Here is a 21375-nt window from a genome sequence, read left to right as displayed (position 1 = left end):
TGGTGAATCAAGTATTCGTTGCTCCCCTTTTTTTGAGTTAGCGAGAACTAGGCCCAAAGCATCCCGAGGGAGAAGTAAGTCCCAAGGGAGTACTTTGTTCTTCTTCCAGCGGCTGAGTGTTTTGTGCTAATGTTTCCGGCAGCTAGACGAAGAGTTGAAGATGGTGTATTGATGTTGCACAGACTTGGCATGAGAGTTTGCTTTGATGAATCAAGATGTTATTAGGCTTGGCATGATGAATCAACATGGGAAGTGATTTCCTCTCAAATCCGTTCCGTGAACCAAACGAGCCTAGGGATAAACCTCATCTCCTTGTAGTTTAGACTATCACTTATACTCACCTAAGAGGAAATTATAGTCTCGTGATAACCCAACTTAAGCTTTTAACAATAACATTAGAAAATAGTTACAAAATAGTATAAACATGATTAGACTAGAGTGAAAAAATAAGCACTCCAGTCCGTCATCCAAACAGTTCTTTTTCCAGTTAAGAGTCAGTCCCCAACCAGGCATTAAAGTCATCGACCTAGGTACTCCACATCATGACATATATTTAGCCAGCATACACATGGTAGAATACAGACACTTATATTTAGAGCACCATCATATAATTTTCTCCGAAGCTAAAACAGGCCATAAGCTGTTATCTCAACCTCAGGAAAATATACGCCTGAGTTTCACACATGGATTTCACCAGCGTTCCCCTTAGAATTGTTCAAAGATAGTATTTATCAAGACAGAGCTAGAAGAGCAACAGTAGCACCAAGATGAGAAAGATAATGTTGTATTGGCAATGAGGTCCTTGATTTTGTCATCTTCCATGTCGATCGAAGGTTACATGTCAAGGAAGAGGCCATGAGAGAGATATAATACACAGATGAGAAAAAGAAAGGCGAAGAGCAAAGGAGAGAGAGAGAGAGAGAGAGAGAGAGAGAGAGAGAGAGAGAGATGAAGTTACGCAAGAATGAGGGAAAGGAAGACACAAGTGAGGATGAGATTAGACTTGCAGATGGGGTTCAAAAACCAGATCGGTCTTGGCCAATTCATTTTGTTGGGTTGGCCTTTAGTTTTTCCCACCCCTAGTTGGTATCTTATGAACATGTTCCCAAAGGATCCAATATGACCACTTAGGTCTACGTTGCCACAATATTGTTCTATGGAAGTGGGCGGGCTGTTAATTAGAAGTTCGGCCCGGTTGGTGTCTCCGGCACACATATTGTTTGACAACGCCATTCCCAAAGGTGAAAATAACGGGGAATTTGTAAGATTAAAAACACCAGCACAGATCAATTAAACTCTTAATATTAGTTAATGATATAAAACAGACGGTTGGAGTACAAAATTACACACTTTCTTCTACCAAGTGAGTGTCATGCATTCGATGTAATCATACATGTGTAAGGATCAAAACTAGGAAATTTTGTATCCTAAAAGGACAAAGAAATGACTAGCTGTAAACTAAAAACAACTCCACGAAGACACTTCGACTCCATTCTAAGCTCCAAACCTGGCCTCGTACACTTGCGGTTGCTGCAGCACAGACCAAATGTCAATGAGAAACAATATAATTCATTCAATTAAACAGGTACAACAAAGAACTCCAAAAGGTAAAGTCAATGCATCTTGTAAAACCTATGGATTCAAAATCCATCAGGGAGTTCAGTTCTAGGTGTGTCCACAAGGTCTTTAGTACTTTATTATTTTAGACCCATGCAAGAATTACCAAAAGCATATTTGACATCAGAAATGGAAAAATAAACTTCCGTCAGGGGTGAGGTACATTACCATGAACAGGGCTGAAATCTGCCTGCCTGCAAACCATCTCAAATGCATAGATTGTTGCGCTGCAGCTGCTGCTTCCACAGTTTCAAACCGCAAATACACAAAACCAGCAGTGTTTCTGCATTTAAACAAAACAAAGGATGGAAAAGAACTTCTCAAATTTTGAAATCCACATCCTCCTCTCTCATATCAAACATGTATGCAAACACATGCTTGCATGAATAGCCTGTGTACTCTAAGCAGTTGTCCACATCATCAAACTGAAATAATATCGGAAAATGGAGAGCATTCTAACAAAACCCTTGTTTCTTAACCAGGAAAATATTAAAATATTTCATTACTCAGCGAAACTAAACTTATGTTCGAGTTCTCTGTCATAAGGGTTTGGAGGAGCTATCCAATCCTCCTTTCGCTCTACTGTTTATGCTTAGAAAGTACTATAAACACACCAAAGGATTTTAAAAGGGGGCTCCCTCAAGGCTAATAAAGTGACAAAAGTAACAATTACATTATCAGATGCAAGATGCAAATGTGACAACTAAAGGTTTTGACTAGTGCAATATGTAAACTCATCTTATCAATTTGTATTGAGGCAGGTGAATTTCTAATGAACCAGACACACCTGTCCAACCGCAGTGGGAGATGCAGGTTGGTCCTTGTCCCACTCTTAAATGTTTAAAATATTTTCAACCAACCACCACCACCCCCTACTAGTTTCTCTTCCCTAAGTCTTCCATCCCATCAAGTCTCACCAGTCATTCAATGACCCCTATTGATTCTCATTATCCACTGTGCTTTATCTATTGAGGTGATTTAGGATTTTTTTTATTTTTACTGTTGAAGAATAACAAACTCAATATGCGCTGCATGCTTGATTTTATGTCCAACGGGAGATTGTTTTTGTTCAGTATGTGCTTTCATGCTTCATATTTTTCCTTTGCACACCCCGTCTTATGGTCTCTCTCCCTCTCTCTAACAGCCTCTTTTTTTTTTTTCTTTTTTTTTTTTCTGCTTTAAATCAAAACAAGTTGTTTCTGGTTTCTCTCTATTTCAAGTGCTGTAGTCTTCTTGTGGGTTACGTTGTTTTTTAAATGCTTCTATGCTCAAGCACAACCCAGAAACTGAACAACCCGACCCTTATTGAATCGGGTTGGGGTAGCTTGGTTGAAATTTCTTCAGTCAGTTTCAGTTTCCAATTTTCCCAAACCGGTAAGGTCTGGTTGGTTGGAAGCTTGGGCCTCAACCTACCTCCAAAACCAATCTGTGCCATGCCCAAATTTGTAAGATATTTTCATTAATACAAATGACATCTTCCAATACTGTCACACAAACAAGATATTTATAATATATTTTCATTTCCAGTATGTATATATATATTTATGTACTTACTTGTCCACGTATATATGCTTCACCCGGCCACATTTCGAGCATTCTTCTTCAACATCGTCTTTAATGTCTATATCAAAATCTGGCTCCCTCTGCAATATAATATTAAATTTCAAAACAAATTTTTTTTCTTCGAAGGAAAGCAGAACAATCTTTACCAAAGAGCAGAGACCTCAGTGGCTGGATCAAACATATTCTTTAATAGTAGACATTCACTGGGGTTTCCAATGGGTTCGGTGACTGCAAACGGCATAACTGTAGCCGGAAGAATTGGAGCAGAGACTGCCGCTTGACCATTGATCGGCAAAGTACCAGCTCGTTGATTTGGTGCTGACCCATTCAGCACTGGAACTCCAAGAGACCCCGCAATACTGCCAAAAGAGAAACAATCAGAAACAAGATCATGACATAATTATCTGAAATCAGTGAAGAATAATGAAGACAAACCTTGTGGCAATACCAGTGCGATCCAGCTTCTGCATTAGCAATGCTCTCGATTGGGCATTTAAAGACTGCAAAGAAAGATGCTTCACATCAGAGGAAGTCACATTTATAGAAATTGAAATATTCATTCATATTCTACACTTCAAGAACAGGCAACATATGGCTCCCACAATTGGAATTCACTGTTCCAGGATTCTCCATCCTTCCATGATTCATCTGTTTTGTTGTAATTCTGCAATCCAGGAGGATGGAAAAAGCCTTCCCTTTCCCCTTTCCATGTCATTTATAAGTTCCTTTAATCTTCTTTAAGGGAAGCCAAGCATCCAAAAGTATGATTTACTCAACTGCATAGGTCAACCCCTTGATATATAAATAATACACATGCTTAGTATTAAATATCAATATTTTTCGACGTTCCCTTATTTTTAACAATTACTGGAAGTATTTTATGCTCTTTCAGAATACCTCATTTAAAATTTCCATCATTTAGTCGGAACACTGATATTTTGTCAATACTTATATTTGTCAACCTTCGGTTATTCCATTAACATCAATATTAGTGCTTAAAATATACGTGAAAGTACTAACATTCATCAACATAATGAAAAGATTGAAACTCACCAAACCACCCCCATCATCATCATCAAAGTCTGCAGATTTTGCTCCAGTCTCTTGTGATCCAACATGATCCGTAACAGATGAAACCTACATAGTGTCCAATAACTGTGTTAACATGGGATCTTCACAAAAGAAAAAAATAAAAGAAAAAAAAATCGTTACGAAGGTACAACCAGATATACTGACAGGAAATCACAAATATTAAAGCTATCATTTCCCTCTAGAAACTTGTAATATCCAACTTCCCTACAAATCTACAATAAAAAATGCAAACCAACCTTGATAGTTCGACCAGCAATCTCCAACTTTCCATTCAAACTTTGAGCTGCCTTTGCATGTTCTAGATGAGCAAACTATAAACATAATGAACAAATAAATAAGTAACAACCAACATAAAAATCTTCTAAACAGAAAATGGGAAGTAATCACTGACTTGAACAAAGCCAAACCCCTTGCACTGTCCTGTCTCAAGATCAAGGGGAAGTTGCACGAGTTCCACTGGACCAAATGGTTCAAAAATCTGAGCATGCAACATAAATAAAAAAATTATTGTGAGGAAAGAACTCCTAATTTTATTAGAGAGTTGAGTCCCATTTATTGACATGGTTGATTGTTTCATAGTGTAGATTCATTATTTAGAGCATAAACTTAAGGTTTCTAGTCTCGGATCGATTAGTCGCTTCAATTTTAGCTTCAATTTGAAACCTAAAATTGAAACTCTAAGGGACCATTATATGCCCTAAATAATCAACACTGTCGATAACAAATGGGACCAAAGTTGAAGAAAATTGAAAAGATGTGAGGTTTTCTCAACACATCCTGCCTATAAGAAAGATAGGACATCCTACACAGAGAGCAAATGCATATATAAGTGTCCATAGAGGGAAATGTCCTCTTGCCAGACAGTTGCTTATGTTGTATACACATAAAAGTAAACATATATTTAGAAAATTAAACATAGATGACAAACCAAGTAGCAATACCTCTCTAAGGTGAGTTTCAGTCATGTTAAAATGTAAGTTCCCTACATACAGTTTCCTATCAACTGCACCATACGGTCCTGCAACACCTACGGCCCCACCAGATGTGTTGGACTGAACAAGATTCTTTTCAGCCTCTGAAGGTTTTACCATTACAGGTTGTCCTAGAAGTAGTTGGCCAGAGAGAGCTATAGCCATTGGCACAGACATTGCATCATAAAACTCAATATACCTGCAGTATCAACGGCCCTACACAGTAAGTTTGATGGAACATACAAGACCTTAAGTATTGCAATCAAAACTTACAAAGCATATATCAAAGAGATGTAGGGAAACAAAAACTCTAGGGCAGAGAGCTCAAGCTGAATTTCTTTTGATGAATCTGATGACTCATATGAAAGAAAATGTTAGCTCATCACAATTAAAAAAAAACATGAGTACTACATTAAAAACTGATCTACAAGAAAACACTAATAGGATAGGTCACATGGGGAAAAAAAAAAAGCAGTCATATGAGCTAAAGTTTAATAATGAAAACCCAATCATGAAAATTAACAGTGAACTTCCAAATAAGCCTTAACTAGTACTGGAAAGAGCACTAAGATGTCAACCAGACTTAGAACTTATGAAATACCAGAACCAAAGGAAATCGAGATAAAACTGTCCACTCGCTCTACCCACTTAAAATTTTACCATTCAGAAAACTGCTATCATAAATAAACTCCACCAAGTCATTACCAATTTCCACAACAGAATGGGAGGACCATTAAATGAAGAATTTGAAAAGGTGCACTGGGATGCAGAGCGGTGCCCTTATAGCAGGAAACACGAAGAGGAAGAAAGCGGGAAGCGATAAAAATTAGGTTTTTGTCGTCTACCTTGAGTACGCAGCATGAATTGATTAAACATGATTGCAAGGTATTCCCACCATCCCTCATCATTATCGCATTGCTAGTCCATTTAAGAATACTGTTAAACTTGATTCTAAAAGGATGATATGCAAACAACTATCTTACAAAGTACACACACATGACTATAATATAGTTTCATATAAATGCACATACCCAACTCCTTTTGACCGTCTAGAATTCCTGTCCATGATCAGTCGTACATCCCTCACCTGAAAGTGGGAAAAAGAAAGAATAACAAAAATGTAAGACCAAATAGAAATTCATGTATCGAAAGAAAAGTGGCTTATAGAGAGAGATTTTAGATATTGACACTACGTGATAAAGCACCTAGTTTGGGGTGTTCACAAGATGACCGCATAACTCATTTGCATATTTTCACTCACCCCACATATACAGAATGTTGAGACAATAGAAAGTCATTATATTACTCGTAACTGAAGGCAGAGGAGCATGTACTGCAACAGGAAGCAAATGAATCTCAATAACATGCATCCATAATGTGTGAAGGAGTGTCTCATGCAACAGATTGTAATTATTCTCAGGTATTAGGATTAAAAGATTAGAATCCTAATTCAGATGTCACAAAATGAGAAAATAAAGGTAGCAAACCTGGTTATATATATAATATAACATAACCTTCATCAAGAGGGAAAAAAAATCATCTAATAATCTAAAAGAATGAATGAATTTCAACCAACCTTGCCCGCTTTTGAGAAAAATTCATAAACATCTCTCTCGGTTGCCTTCAGTGGCATCTGTCATCACCAGATTAAACCAACCAAAGAATAGTCAGAGAAATTGCAAAAGGGAAAGAATTTGGTTAGGTTCGTTAGGTTCCCAAACTTAGGTTCATTACGTTCCCATATCAACAATCATTCTGCATATTTATATCTGTAAAAATCAACTTGACTTTAAAAATCCTAACATTTGAAATAAACTCTCATTTTTCTCATATCGTCCTGACTATTTTATTGTGAGTCTGACTGATCCCTTAACAACATTTACTAAATAGCATTAATCTGTAATCGAAACTAAAATTTCTAAGAAAACCAAGAAACCCTTAAAAAAGAATCAGGATTAAGACTTGATTGCAAATAAAATTAAAATAAATTTATTGAAGAGCAAAGGCACAAGCCACATACCTGGTAAGCAAAAACAGTTCTCTGATCCCTTTCTGGATCAGCTTCAGGCTCCACCGCTTCTTTTTTGTCTTTAAACCTCCTGGCATTTGAATGTCATTTGACACAGTTAATAATTTGAAACTATAATATAATTATCATTTTCAAATGAAATGTTTAAGGATTACTTTTCATAACCTAGGCATTATGGTGCATTAAAAAGGGCAAGAACCCTCCCTTAATATAATCCATGTACTTGTTGGCATGCAAAAGAACCCCTTTCTGTAATCAACATATTATTATATTGTTAACTGTAATACGTCTCTAAGTATTAGCAAGAACCTTGACAGGAAATCGCAGCTACTAAGATAACGGAATATCTGCATATCAATTGAAATTTAATACTTTCTCCAAATTTCAACAGTTCAATACGTTCTCCAAAACAAAAAAATTCAATACTCCTCACAGCAAGTAATAATTGAAAGTTGAAGAAGAGAAGGACAAAATCTTGGTCTACAAGAGAGAGTTGCAATACCTAACACAGCAAAACATGATATATGTCAAATCTAATTATAAATTCCTTTAAAACAGAGAGTAACCAGCCAAAAACTATAATGCCCTGGTAAAGAAAAGTTCCGGCAAACAATCCTGGGGCCAAAGCTCGATTCATTCTTAACTATTAATTTCCCAATCTAAAAGTAAAATTGAACAAAAAAAAAAACATCATTGTAACTACTCCGAGTGAACAGCGGTTGCTTAAGTAAAAAATGTTTGAAGGTGCGAGACAAATAATGCGTGTAGTTCCCACAAAACAATCCACATTACCATACAAAATACTTACGTAAGTACCAACACGGGCATTAAGAAGAGCAAACCAGATGAAGTATTGAGAACCTAACATCACAAAACAACCCAATTGAAGTAAACAATCATATTATCAATACCAATATTACCTGCTCTCTCTCAACTCAATTTCTCGTTCCCTTTCTCTAATTTCCCTCTCCCTATCACGATCAGAGCGGCTCCTACTTCTGCGAGACCTCTCCTTCTCTTCGCGGTCAATACTTTTGCGAGGCCTCTCTTTCTCTTCGCGGTCGCTACTTCTGTGAGCCCTTTCTTTCTCTTCACGGTCACTACTTCTGCGAGGCCTATCTTTCTCTTCACGTTCGGATCGACTCACACTCCTCCTAGACCTCTCTTTCTCCTCCTTCTCTCTTCTCTCTCTCTCCTCCCTTTCTCTTCTATCTCTCCTCTCTCTTTCCCTCTCCTTATCTCTCTCCCTCCTCTCTCTTTCTCTCTCCTTCTCCTTCTCCTTCTCCTTGTCCTTATCTCTACTACTCCTGTCTCTGTCTCTTTCCCGCTCGCGATCACGATCTCGGTCCTTGTCCCTTTCGCCCTCTCTCTCCCTTTCTCTTCCACTTCTGTGGTGCCGATCCTTATCGCGGCCATTCTCGTACTCGCCCTTCGACCTCTTACTGCTCTTCCTATCCTCATCTTCGGCACCGACCGAAACGTCGTCGTCAACCTCTCTTTTTCTGTAACTCTTCTCGGTTCCGTCCTTCTTCGTTTTCTTCTTCGAGTCCCGCTCGTCGTTCTCCTGTACAGTCTTCTCCAGATAATCGTACTCGTCGAAGTCCATCGCTGGCTTCACAATTGCTTGCCAAGGTTCTCTGAGCTAGGGTTTGTCGAAACCCTAGGTTTACCAGAAAGAAGGAGCAATAAAACGCTGTGTATTGGGAAATTTTATAGTTCTAGGGTTTTGAAGAGTTTCAGCAAATGGGAAAGAACTTCGGTTGTTTCCCGTGTTTCTCTATTAAGCTGGGATGTAGGGCCGGATGTAATTTGCGCATATACGAAGGCCAAAAGCCCGTGGGAGAAAATCCATCAAGAAAAATAATAGGAAAAGCGCAAAATACGAGGTTAAAATTCTATTTATCTATTTTTTTGAGTGCTGCTACTCCTATTCCCGTCCTATTTTCGTACTCACTTTATCTTCTAATCTCCCATGTAAATTTGAAAAAATATTATCTTATCTTTTCACCCACTATTATTCTTAAAATATCCATTAATTATTAATTCAAGCAGTCCTGATTTTCTTGGAAAATTTTTTAGAGCCCGTCTGGTTTATATTTTCTAAGAATATTTTCAAAGAATGAAAAAAAATTTGCATTTTTAGAATTCGAGAATGCGTTTGATAGATTAATTGAAAAACAAATTCAGAAAATAAAAATAGTGAAACATGTCTAGTAGTACGATTTTAGAATAATAATATATGAGCTATTTTTCAAGTGTATTTTTGCTAATATATGTTATTAAAAAAAAAAAATACCCTAGACAAAGAATGTATAACTTAAATAAAAATGCATCATATAATCTATGTGAGTTGTTTTTCATGGAATTATGGAATAGGAAAAAAAAAACAGATAAATCTTTTATGAACATTCTAATTAAGTAAAAAGGTTAAACGTTAAAATTTCAAATAAAAAAACAAAGGATTTATATTTAAAACCCCCTCTCTCTCACCAACCAAAAACCCCCTTCTCTAAACCACATCCTCACCCTGCATCCTCAACCCACACCCTCTCATACTCCCTCCCTTACAACCCCACAGCCGTCCCCACCGACCACCTAAACCAGAAGTCCCCAAAGCCAAAGTACGACCCATTGACCCAGAAGTGGAATTCATGTTTTTGTTTTCATAGAAAACAACAAGTTGTTCTCAACTTTTGTGCATAAGTTTGGCTTCGTTTTTAGAAGTCGATTTCTACTTTTTCAAAAACATAGCACCGAAAGCATTTTCAATGAAAAACGGAAATGACAAATAAAAATGGTGTCCTAAAAAAGTAAATGAATAGGCCCTTAGTTTCTAGTTTTCTTGGATTTAAATCCTCGCCCCTTAAGTTTTGCTTCAAAACCTGCAAGGTTATTTTAGTTCTTGTTGGGATTTCAATGAGGCTATAGCAATCCGAAGATGCCCACTGCCTGCCATGGTAGTCACACAATTTTTTTTTTTTTTTTGGCCCATCTTTCATATCTCTTCACCTCACAATTTCTTAACACAACCTTAAACATTAAAAGAAGGCTTGAGAATCATCATATAGCAGGCCTAATAATTTTTATAGTTGACATTGCATCTATCTCTCAATCTATGGTTTAACGAAATAGATGAAGGATCTAAAAAAGTTGGATTGATGGTCTTTAGGGATCGATTGAATCCTCTTGTCTTGCAAGGCCAAGAACATATAGGTTTATAGCTTAAGAAGTCTAAAACCTTCTGATACATTTCCATGACCGGGAGTTTGGGGCTAGTGGGCTTTGTTGTTGAGGAAGGGAAGTTGATGGGCTTTATTTTTTCAAGTTTTTTAATTTTATTTACAAACATAAAAAGTAGGGTTAAATCCAGCTGCAAAAAACTTGAACACATGACAAATTTTAAAACTAGTCCTTAGAAGTCATTTTATAAAAGGGTAAATTTATCTTTAAAATTTTGAAGATAAGGTAGGTGAGGAAATATGACAGGGGGTGGAAATAGCACAACTCTTTCTTTTTGGTGCTGTTATTTCCATCCACTTGTACGAAACATCAATAAGTACGAGGAAGTATAGGGGTGACATAAACCAGTACCTTGACTAATGGCATTTTGAATAAAATCAAGGGCACCTCAAACCATTTGGCTGAATTACCATGTCGAATGTGTCATGTCAGACATTACTTAATCCAGTCGTGCTGGAGAACCTCTAGTCATATCTTATTCAGTAATAAGATCCATGTATGTAGACTTGAAAGCCTCAGCCAAAATATTATTCATCATAACTTTGTTGCATATTGAATCCAATTCTTTTTTAAATGGAGAAATTTAGCCTCAACTTCCTGAAGTCTTATCTCATACTTTCGACATTTCAGCAACATTCTACTCTATCTCCTTGTGACAATTAGCCCTTTATTTGGTGTGCAAGTTATTTAGCTATTTATTTAGTTTTCAAGTCTATTATGTTTTTTACATTGCTAATAGTGGCACGTTTGCCACTTACATCATCTAGAGCCTATTTCTAATGCTTGGATATTTTTAAGGTAAACACAACTTGAATTGTTTGACGGAGTCCAGACCAAAGCCCACAACATCAGTCTCTTTCTTTTCACGGTCATCAACAATAGTGAGAATTGGCATGCCGCACGAATACACTCCAAGAAGGATGACTATATTGCCATTCCCGTTCGGCCACGTTTAATTATTTACTCGGTTACATAATTAAATAAGGGCCAAAAGATTTGTGGAGCAACAACTTCCTTGTAGAGATATATTAATTTTTTAACATTTTGTTTCATTACTTTAAAATCTTTACACTCTAATTAGATGAATTTAATATATTATGTATTTTGCAAAACAAAATCTTAAGAAAAGCCTAATGATGATCCTTGATGTGATCATTTAATATGAATAAAATAAAAATAATAAAAAAACTCAAAAGTTGCAACTCGAAAGTGTTACAACTAGAGTGTCAAAAGAGTTGTCCTGGCCTGGCCCGTCTAGAGTCGGCCCATTTAATAAATTGCCCATTTAACAACTTGCTTGTAGAGATATATTAATTTTTTAACATTTTATTTCATTACTTCAAAATCGTTACACTCTAATGAGATGAATTTAATATATTATGTATTTTGCAAAACAAAATCTTAAGAAAAGCCTAATGATGATCCTTGATGTCATCATTGAATATGAATGATAAAAAAATGGAACTCAAAAGTTGTAACTCAGAAGTGTCACATCTAGAGTGTCAAACGGGCGGTGCCGGCCCGGCCCATCCAGAGTTGGCCCATTGAATAAATTACCCATTTAACAACTTGCTTGTAGATATATATATATAGAAAGGGGGAAGAACCAAGGAATAGTTAAGGAATAGCAAAAAAAGGGGGCTAAAGGAGAAACAGAATAGGGGCTCAGAGATGACCAAGACAAGAAAAACAAAATTGAAATAAGTCAAAGTAAAATTTAACTAAAGCGTAAATACATAAAATTCTTATCTCACAAATTGCATGAAAGAAAATATAATTAATCATTTAAATGAATGCTTAGGAACGAAAATAGGATTAACATAAAATTAACTTGATAATTTTATTGACTTAATAAAACTTTGAAAACATGAAAATAAAACTTACAGAAAGCAATGTCATGCAGGACATTCACACTTCTACTAAACACTCGAATCCTAGCTTGAAGAACTTTGAAAGGAAATTACAAAGGAAAGTTGGAAGGAAAAGCTTGGAGATTACAAATGACTTGGGGCTTCTATTTAAAGACTTGGCATTGGGAAGAAGACAAAATAACTTTTGAAATTAACTTTGGCATCTTTGCTTTAACTTTTGCTTTAACTTGGGCATCTTTACTTTAACTCTGGGTATCTGCTTTAACTCTGGGTAATTTGCTTGAACTCTGGGCATGTCTTTACTTTAACTCTTGGGGAACTTGCTTCAACACTGGGCACCTGCTTTAACTCTGGGCACCTGCTTTAACTTCTGGGTAATTTGCTTTAACTTTGGGCATCTTTTGCTTTTTGCCACTTTGCAAAAAGGCCTAGTCTTCATTCAAATCATAAGGATCCTGACTGTCGGGGGCATAATCTGACCATCTGGGCTTCGACTTTTGACTAAAAGGAAGTTGGTTTGGCTGTTGACTGGAAGAAGATTCAGACTTTGGACTGGCATCATCACTATCTTCGTCATTCATTTGTGTAACTTGGGCAAGGATTTGCTCAGCTAACTCTTTTAACTCTTTTTTGGATTTTCCCTGGAGGGAGGCATTGGAGCCACTTGGGGAAGCATCTTTGACTGGATGGATTGGCACTTGGAGGGGTGGAAACTCTGCATTGACTTGATGGATAATTTTCTCTGTCCTAAACTTATCCCACCATTTGACAGCAAAGTGACGAGATAAAACTTTGGTATCCCAATTAACTTGATAATTCCATTTCATAATCAATGGGACTTTGTATTTGGCGACATAATGGAAAAGTGTAGGGAAAAAATTTTCTGACTTTGTTAACTTGTGTTTTTGACCAAAATAATTTACTGACTGCTGGAGATTGATTGGAATGATTTCCCAAATGGGGCCATGGATATTCCACCATTGGGGAAACCAGAAAGGAAACTGGACTTCGAACTTGGCGTCGAAATTAATAAACCATGAGTGACTGAAATCAGGGTGCTGGTGATAAAAAATTGTATACCAGGCATCAATATAATCACCATAATTTTAAGTAAGTCCTGACTAGAGGGGTTTCTAATCATAAGGATTGCAACTTCAAACTTGAGGCATAAGAATTTGGCATATGTAAAGGGAATGGAACATGGTGGCATTTGTTTCTTTGTCTTTGATGGGCCTAATATCTATTGACTGAGTTTCGTAGAGAATATCCCTGTAAAACTTAATTGAGTTTGAAGGATGGCTTGGAAAATAGTGAAGATTAGGAGGGAAGAATTTCTGGGCAATTTTGACAAGGTCACAAAGCTCTTCTAGGTATGACTCAACTATAAAAAGATGGCAATGGCTTCTGGTGGCATAGTTAGACCTTTTAACTGGGCTTTGGCTCTGCGAAGGAACTGAAGCAGGAGGATTAACTATGAAAGGATCATGATTGGAAGTTAATGCTGACTGATAATTGGGGCATAAAGAGGGTTGACTCAAGGGATTAAACCTATTATTGACTGGAATTGGAGAATGACCTGGGAATGGCACAATATGTGAAGGCATGATTTGAGAAGATGATTCTTGTTTAATTGGCATTAGGGTAGCTGGGAGGATTCTCGGTTGACTCGATTGACCATATTGCATTTTTTGCTTGTCTTTTTCTTTGCTAGACATGATTCTGCTTGTTTGTCCTGCAGGAACTCTCTTGTAAGAAAATCAAGAATACTGTTTTCATTACCTCTCAAATATTCTAACTCAAAATCAAAGACACTCAGAATGGCTTGCCAACGTGCAAAAATCTGTTTACTAGCTATATTTTTAACATCTTTTTCTAAAACATGTTTTGCAGACTTACAATCAATTCTGACTAAAAATTTTTGATTTAATAAATCATCTTGAAATTTACTAATGCATAATACTATAGATAAAACTTCCTTTTTAATAGTACTATAATTAGCTTGAGACTGACTCCAAACTTCGGAATGAAAACGGACAATTTGCTCAGGTGACTTAGGGGAAATTCTTTGCTTTAGAATACCACCGTAACTAGACTCAGAAGCATTTGTTTCAACAATTTTGAAAGAATTAACTGAAGGAATACCAAGGCATGGAAGGGACTTGACATGAACTTTGATTTGTTTAACTATTTCTGTATGACTTGGAGTCCAAGCAGGAGGATTGCTCTGGAGACGATCAAACAGGGGCTTGCATAATTTTCTTAAATTTTGGTAGAAATAAGAAACATAGTTCAAGGATCCTAAAAACCTATGTAATTGACTTTTATCAAGAATTTGATCTGAAAATTTATCGGCAAACTGGATAACTCGATTGATTGGGCTTATTTGAGACTGACCAATATTAAATCCTAAAAATCTGATATTGACTTGAAATAATTTGATTTTCCTGGCTGAGATAACTAGACCATTTCGCTTAACTATTTGAAGGAATTTAGTCAGATGTTTCCAATGTTGCTCAATTGACTCAGAAAAAATCAAGACATCATCAAAACTATGGAAAATTGACTGTATTGATTAAAAATTTCATTCATTATATTCTGGAATTCACTAGGCGCATTTTTCAGTCCAAAAGCATGACATTCCACTCGTAATGACCGAAAGGGGTTACGAATGCAGTTTTGTATCTATCTGAATCTTTGATTTGGATTTACCAGAAACCACTTTTCATATCAAATTTACTAAAGAGAACTGCCTTTTTCTAATCTGTTAACTAAATCTCTTTTATTAGGAATGAGATACCTAATTTATTCAAGTACTGCATTGAGGGGCTTATAATTGATTACTAAACAAGGGGCTCCTCTTTCTAACTCTGCATTTTTCTGAACATAAAAAGCTAGGCATGACCAAGGTAACTTGCTTTTTCTCACTATTCCTTTCTGTACTAACTTGGTGACTTCTTGTTTACATAATTCCATTAATTCTTGACTCATCTGGATAGGATGGGTCTTAGTGGGAATGTTCTTTTCATTAAATAACTTATCATAGGGTAAGGTAACTACATGCTGTTTTTTATGCCAAAAGGCATTAGGTAAATCAGAACAAACTTCATTTTTCAACTTTTCTTCAAACGTAATTATTTGAGACTGAAGTGACTTGTCGACTAACTGCTGTTCGACTCGTTTGAACTTAATTTCGTTTTAAAGAAAATTAACTTGTTTTGTTTTATTCTGAATTAATTTAATTGATTTAGAAACTGCTAACTTTTGTAGTGACTTGAGACTGTGTAACTCTGGTTTGGTTAAGAACTCAAATTTAACTCTTTCACCTAAGTGACTAGATGTAACTCCATCGTATTCTACCTGAAAAGGGTAAAGTAATGAGATAAAGGGTAAACCTAAAATAACTTCATCTGTGATATTTTGAATTAAAACAATAGACGTTTTAAAGCATATTTTGTTTTGGCATATGTGGGCTTTGGGTAATTCATATATTAACTTTAAGGCATTACCGGATGCTGTTCCTAAAACTTCTTTTGATTTTTTGTAAAACTGGGTTGGAACAAGACCTTCCTGAATACAATTTAGATCGGCTCCTGAATCAAATAAGGCAACTGTGTTTAATTCAAATTCATTAATAAAAATATTGACTCGGGAATACCATTTTCTAAAATTAATTTGCTTAATTATCTTGAGGATTTTTGTCATCTTTATCGGAAGATTCAGGTTCTGACTCGGAACTGGCTTTACCAAAGGGATTACTAGACTCTGCTCTAGACTCTAATAATTGAATTAAGTCTTTTTTAATTTCGTAATTCTCAGTTTGTAATTGTTGACTAATTTGTTTTAAATTTAAGATTTCTTTTTTGATTGTTTTAACTTCTAGCTGGAGATCTTGAAAGGTGACTTCTTTCTTTTTGTTAAACCTTTCTAGAGTAGTATTAAGACTAATAGTAGGGACTTGGCTAGGACTGGGTTCTTCTTGACTTATGACTTCCCTAAGCTTTCTTAAATATTCAGTTTTTAATTCTGGATTTTTTATTTTACTGATTAAATCGATTAGCCACTCTTCTTGTTCTTCTTGCTTAGTTAAGACACTAATTGATTTGCTTAAGATTCTGCAACACTTATCTTTACAACCTATCTGGACCTTTGGTGAGTTAGACTGGGAACTGTCTGAATTATAATTAACTGAACTGACTGAAGACATAGAATCTGACTCAGTATTAGCTAACTCAAGAACTTTAATTAAATTGGCTTCATCTTCGGATTTTAACTTTAACTGTTTAATTGTATCTTTAACTCGACACTCATTAGCAAAATGACCGAATCTTTTACATTTAAAACATTTAACTTTTGTTTTATCCGAACTTTTCTTAAATTGATTCTTTTTACTTTGTCGGTAACCTTTTGAGTAGCCTTTTGACCATTTACTTTTCCTAGGGGTAAACTTCTTTTTTACTATAAAACTCATCATTTGGTTTAAAGGAATGTTTTCTATGGGAATAATATCTAGTTTTACTAAAGCGTCGATCATCACTTTTTTTGACTTGTCTAGACGGGGTAACTGGGGCTAGACCGTATTGCTCACAGAAATTTCCTAATTCATATTTAGCATTTTTTTTATCGGCTTGAACTGATTTGTTAATTTTTAAATCTACACACATTTTCATTCCAACTTGATTAATTGTGCTAATTATATTGCCATATGTTAATTCATCATAATTAATTTGACCTGACTCATTACTTAAGACTGTTCTAATTTTGTGAGCAAACAAATTAGGAAGACCGTTAATGAACTTTTCTTTCCAGAATGATTGATTGCTGTCATCTCTTAACATAACTCTAGAAATAAATACATCTTTATACCATCTAAAATCACTTAGCTTAGGGCATCGTAAATTACTTAATTGATCATGAATTCTGGCTGTTGTGCTACTGGGTGTGCCAATAAAATTTTCAATTATTGTGTATAAAAGGACATTGACTCCATCTTCTATACTTGTTCCTATTCGCTCATCAAAAATAGGGTAACCATCATCATTTGTTTTATAGGCATGGATTATTCTTAATTTTGCGTCTTCTGTGAGATGTTTATCCCACCAGAAACGAAGTGTTCCTGTAAATCCTGTTCGTAAAAGGGAAACTATTTCTGATTGTTTTAACAAGTGATTGGTGGCATAACTATTGGCTACCATTGACATGTGTTGTAATTTGTTGAGTATCTCTTGTTCGGACAAGCCATTGATATTCCACTCGTATAACTTATCAGAAGATACTGAGAATTGACTCTGGGTTCTTTCTTCAAACTGGACATCTGGAGGCGTAGGCTTAGGATACCAATTTTTGGTAAGACTTGTGGGATTGACTTTACTTGTTAGGCGACTAACTTTAAGACTTTGGGAATCCTGGTTAACTTGTAGTTTACTAAAGGCTTGTTCAATCTTAGAGATATTACTAGTTTCAGACTCTTGGCTGGAGATTGAATCTAAAGACGTGGCTGACTCACTATCGGAATTAACTTCAAACTGTAAAACTTTAACCGAAGTTTCTTCTTCTTTTCCTTTGTCTTTGTCTTTATCTTTGTTTGGTTTTGGTTTAACTGGGGTTAGTTCCTGAAACATTTCTTCAATTTTTTTCATGGTTGAATTTACTTTAAGGGAAGACTCGGGTTTTAACTCATTGAATTTTACTAAAGGTTTCTCTTTCCTAGGTTTTAAAGTAATCTCACTAGGGGTTAACTTATCAAATTTGGTTTCAATTTTGTCTAACTGTTTACCTATGACTATTAGACTTGTGTTGGTGTAATTATTTTGTTCTATGACTCTTTTATCTAAATCATCTTTTGACTCAGCAACTTTGTAGGGACTAGCTATGATTTTGGCGTTCTTGTGACTAATTATTATTGATTCAACTAGGGGGTGAGTACTGATAACTTTGGTATTGTCGGCTTTTTTCCATTTTTCCTGGGTTAAAGTAACTAACTTTTGACTCATATATTTGCTTTCTACATAATCAAGATAAGGTGACTCTGACCAAGTCTTTTTTAAATATTCTTTCCATTCATTGAAAATTTCTTTTCTTTGAACTTTGGGGAAAGAGGCATGATAATTGGCTTTTCGTGATTCATTTTCTGGGGCTTGGAAATGGGCCTCTAATTTTGACCAATGAATTTTAAATAGTTTACTAAGGGTTCGTAATTGGGCATCACAAACTTTAAAGGTGGAACCTTCAAAATCTGTTCTAGTAGGTGATTCAGGTTGAACTGGCAAAACTGGCTCAGCAGGGGCTTTCCCGTAACTTGGTTGGACTACTTGTTTTTGTTTCCTTAATTCATTAATTTTGAAGTCAATTAGGGCTCTATTGGCTTCTAGATCACGTTCTGTTATGGAGGATGACTCTGCTGAAGAATGTCTAGCAGGGATTTTAAAAGATTGACTGGGGGTTGGTAATTGTTCTAGTTGGATTGTGGATTTGACTGGCCTATCAAAACTAATTTTAACTGTACCATCTAAATAAGGTTGAATGTAATCTAAATCGTTTGGACTACGTTGGATCGGCTTCGGAGGGCATTCGGTTGTTAAATACCAATCTTGGGGTAACTTCACATCAGACCATCTAACCATTTGGGGTACGGTAACATTGGCGTTAGAAGTATGACTTTGAATTAAAAGTGTTTGATTCTTGGGGCTTTTACTAAGAGCTTGAAAATTCATATTTGTACCTGTGACCTTGTAATAAATTCTATAAATTAAAGCTAATGGTTGACTACCAGGTAAAATGTTGTATCCATGCATTTTAATATTTAAAGTCAAAACTTTTAATATATGAGGGTCACTTAGACTAACTGTAAAATCTGAGTAACAATCAAAATGAACTGGACCATGACATAGGCTTGAGATCACTAACCAGATAAATACTTTTACCATTAAACTATCGGGAGCTTCTATAGTGAGTGGAAAGTTATAAGGGGTGTTTTTGAGGGGTATGTAAGAGCCGTTGGATTTCATCCAACGGTGAGTTTTTAAAAGAGGGTGCATGTAGAATCGGGTTGAAATCTAACCCGTTAGAAACCCAATTTCAGTTGAAGATCTTCCCCTCTTTCCTTCTCTGTGAAAAACTCAAGAACACAATCCTCTCTTTTTGAATGTAAAGCAAACCCACAATTAGAAGGATCCAAATCTCCCAAACCTTATAGTCACTCGATTGTCATTAGCTCCTTGGGAGGCCTGCGATCTATGGTATCCTCGGTATTACGATGAATGGCTCTTACCTAGCTGTTGCCCTGTTTTGATTCTATGGCTCAAGTGAAAATCCCTTCTCTTTTTCATTTAGCTGACAAGATTCTAGATGAAAGCAAAGTAGCATATCTCTTTTTGTAGCTAGACGCCGCAGCAGCAGTTGTTTCTCGATTTTGGTAGAGATGGAGTCTCAAATACCAAAGAGTCTTCTCTAATGTCCACCACATTCTCTCAAGCTGACTGACTCCAGAGCTCCCGATTGATTTTGAGAGGTAAGTTCACTTGCTGGATTGATTTTATTGGGTTTGGTTTATTTTTTGTGAGGGTGGGAAATTCGTCATTTGTGGCATCAATAATGCGTCATTTTTGGAATCAATAATGTGTCATTTCCTTATGAATATTCAATATACTTAGTTGATTGTTTTTGGTGGGGGTGGAAAATTATGAAATGTAGGTAAAAGATCCTAAACTTAGGCTTAATGACATTAGGAGTAAGCATTTGGAGAGGATATTGGGTGAAGTTCTGTAATTGGTGGTTTGAATTACATTTGTGTTCTTAGTTGAACATGTTGGTTCTAATGTTATTTTTTCCAGATTATTTCACAAGAGATGACGTAACTATTATTAAATTTTGCTTGCGTTTTGTGTAATCGGAATCCAACAAGTTAGGCTATGCGTATTTTGTGTCAATTTGGGCAATGTTTTGTGTAAGTGGAATGCATTGATATGTTGTGATGCAGTAATGACTGATTAATGAATTAATATTTGCTATGCAGTAATATAGAAGTGGATCAATAATATCCGTAGATAAAATGTCTGGGGGCTCAGAGAGTGATGAATGTGCAACAGCTAATGGGAGGGTTTATATTCCTGAAGTAAGAAATGAGGAAACACCAGCAGTTGGGATGAAGTTTGACTCGCTTGCCCTCGTTTACAATTTCTATAATAGATATGCATTCTTGGCTGGCTTTGGTATTCGACTTCATTCCGGCTTTTGGGGGAAAAATAAGAAAGAGATTTTGAGGAAAGAATTTGTATGTTGCAAACAAGGTGCATACAGGAGAGATGAAACTCAGGAGAGAAAAAGACAACGGGGAATAAGTAGATGCAATTGCAAAGCTAAGATTGTGGTTGTGAAGACAAATGGGAGCAAGAAGTATACCATCTCTCTTTTTGCAGAGGGACACAATCATAAGATGACACCCTCAGAAAGAATGCATTTATTGAGATCACACCGTCATATTTCAGATTCTACAAAAGTACTCACAAAACAGTTGGGTTCAGTTAATATTCCCATTCATCGGAAGGTAAGTATTTTTGAGGTGCAATCCGGAGGAATGGATAAAATTGGTTTTATCAAAAAAGATATCTACAATCTTGAATGTAGTGTGAATGGGAAGCTGAGGAACCACGATGTTGAACTAGTGACCGAGTATTTTATGGCTGAACAGAAAAAAAATGAGGCTTTTTATTTCAAGATTGAGGGAGATGGCCATGACAGGTTTAGTCGATGTTTTTGGGCAGATGCAACTTCTAGATGGGCGTATGGGTTTTATGGAGATGTTGTTGTATTCGATACCACATTCAACACGAATCGATTCGACTTGACATTTGCACCAATGTTGGGAGTTAATAACCATGGTCAGACAATTGTCTTAGCATGCGCATTTTTGAGCAAGGAAACGACTGAGTCGTTTGTTTGGATGTTTGAGGAGTTTAAGAAAGCCATGCCAGGTGGGGAACCTAAAACGATCATT

The 21375-nt window shown here is 36.1% G+C and overlaps 1 protein-coding gene across 1 annotated transcript; it reads right to left on the bottom strand.

Annotated features, from left to right (window-relative positions):
• Positions 1–1284: 1284 nt before the first annotated feature.
• On the bottom strand, positions 1285–9063 carry LOC117631012 (RNA-binding protein 39-like). The gene is made up of 13 exons (XM_034363923.1): positions 8193–9063; positions 7264–7342; positions 6820–6876; positions 6275–6330; positions 5214–5442; positions 4664–4750; positions 4509–4583; positions 4234–4317; positions 3616–3680; positions 3341–3539; positions 3172–3260; positions 1786–1900; positions 1285–1530 (listed from the first exon to the last, which is right to left on the bottom strand). Exons 1-13 carry the CDS (start codon positions 8876–8878, stop codon positions 1495–1497), a joined length of 1857 nt encoding a protein of 618 aa, XP_034219814.1. The 5' UTR covers positions 8879–9063; the 3' UTR covers positions 1285–1494.
• Between the last annotated feature and the right edge of the window lie 12312 nt (positions 9064–21375).

The sequence above is a fragment of the Prunus dulcis genome, chromosome 6 (genome assembly GCF_902201215.1).
Source record: "Prunus dulcis chromosome 6, ALMONDv2, whole genome shotgun sequence".
In the NCBI taxonomy this organism is placed as follows: domain Eukaryota; kingdom Viridiplantae; phylum Streptophyta; class Magnoliopsida; order Rosales; family Rosaceae; genus Prunus; species Prunus dulcis.
Note: the sequence above shows the minus strand (reverse complement) of the source record. Positions and strands in the feature narration are given on the sequence as shown.

Excerpts from the sequence above, each read along its gene's own strand:
- LOC117631012 (XM_034363923.1), bottom strand. The coding sequence starts at position 8,878 with ATGGACTTCGACGAGTACGATTATCTGGAGAAGACTGTACAGGAGAAC. Across the intron at positions 4,751-5,213 it reads CTGAAACTCACCTTAGAGAG|ATTTTTGAACCATTTGGTCC; the intron begins GTATTGCTACTT and ends TTGCATGCTCAG. Across the intron at positions 1,531-1,785 it reads AGATTTCAGCCCTGTTCATG|CAACCGCAAGTGTACGAGGC; the intron begins GTAATGTACCTC and ends TCTGTGCTGCAG.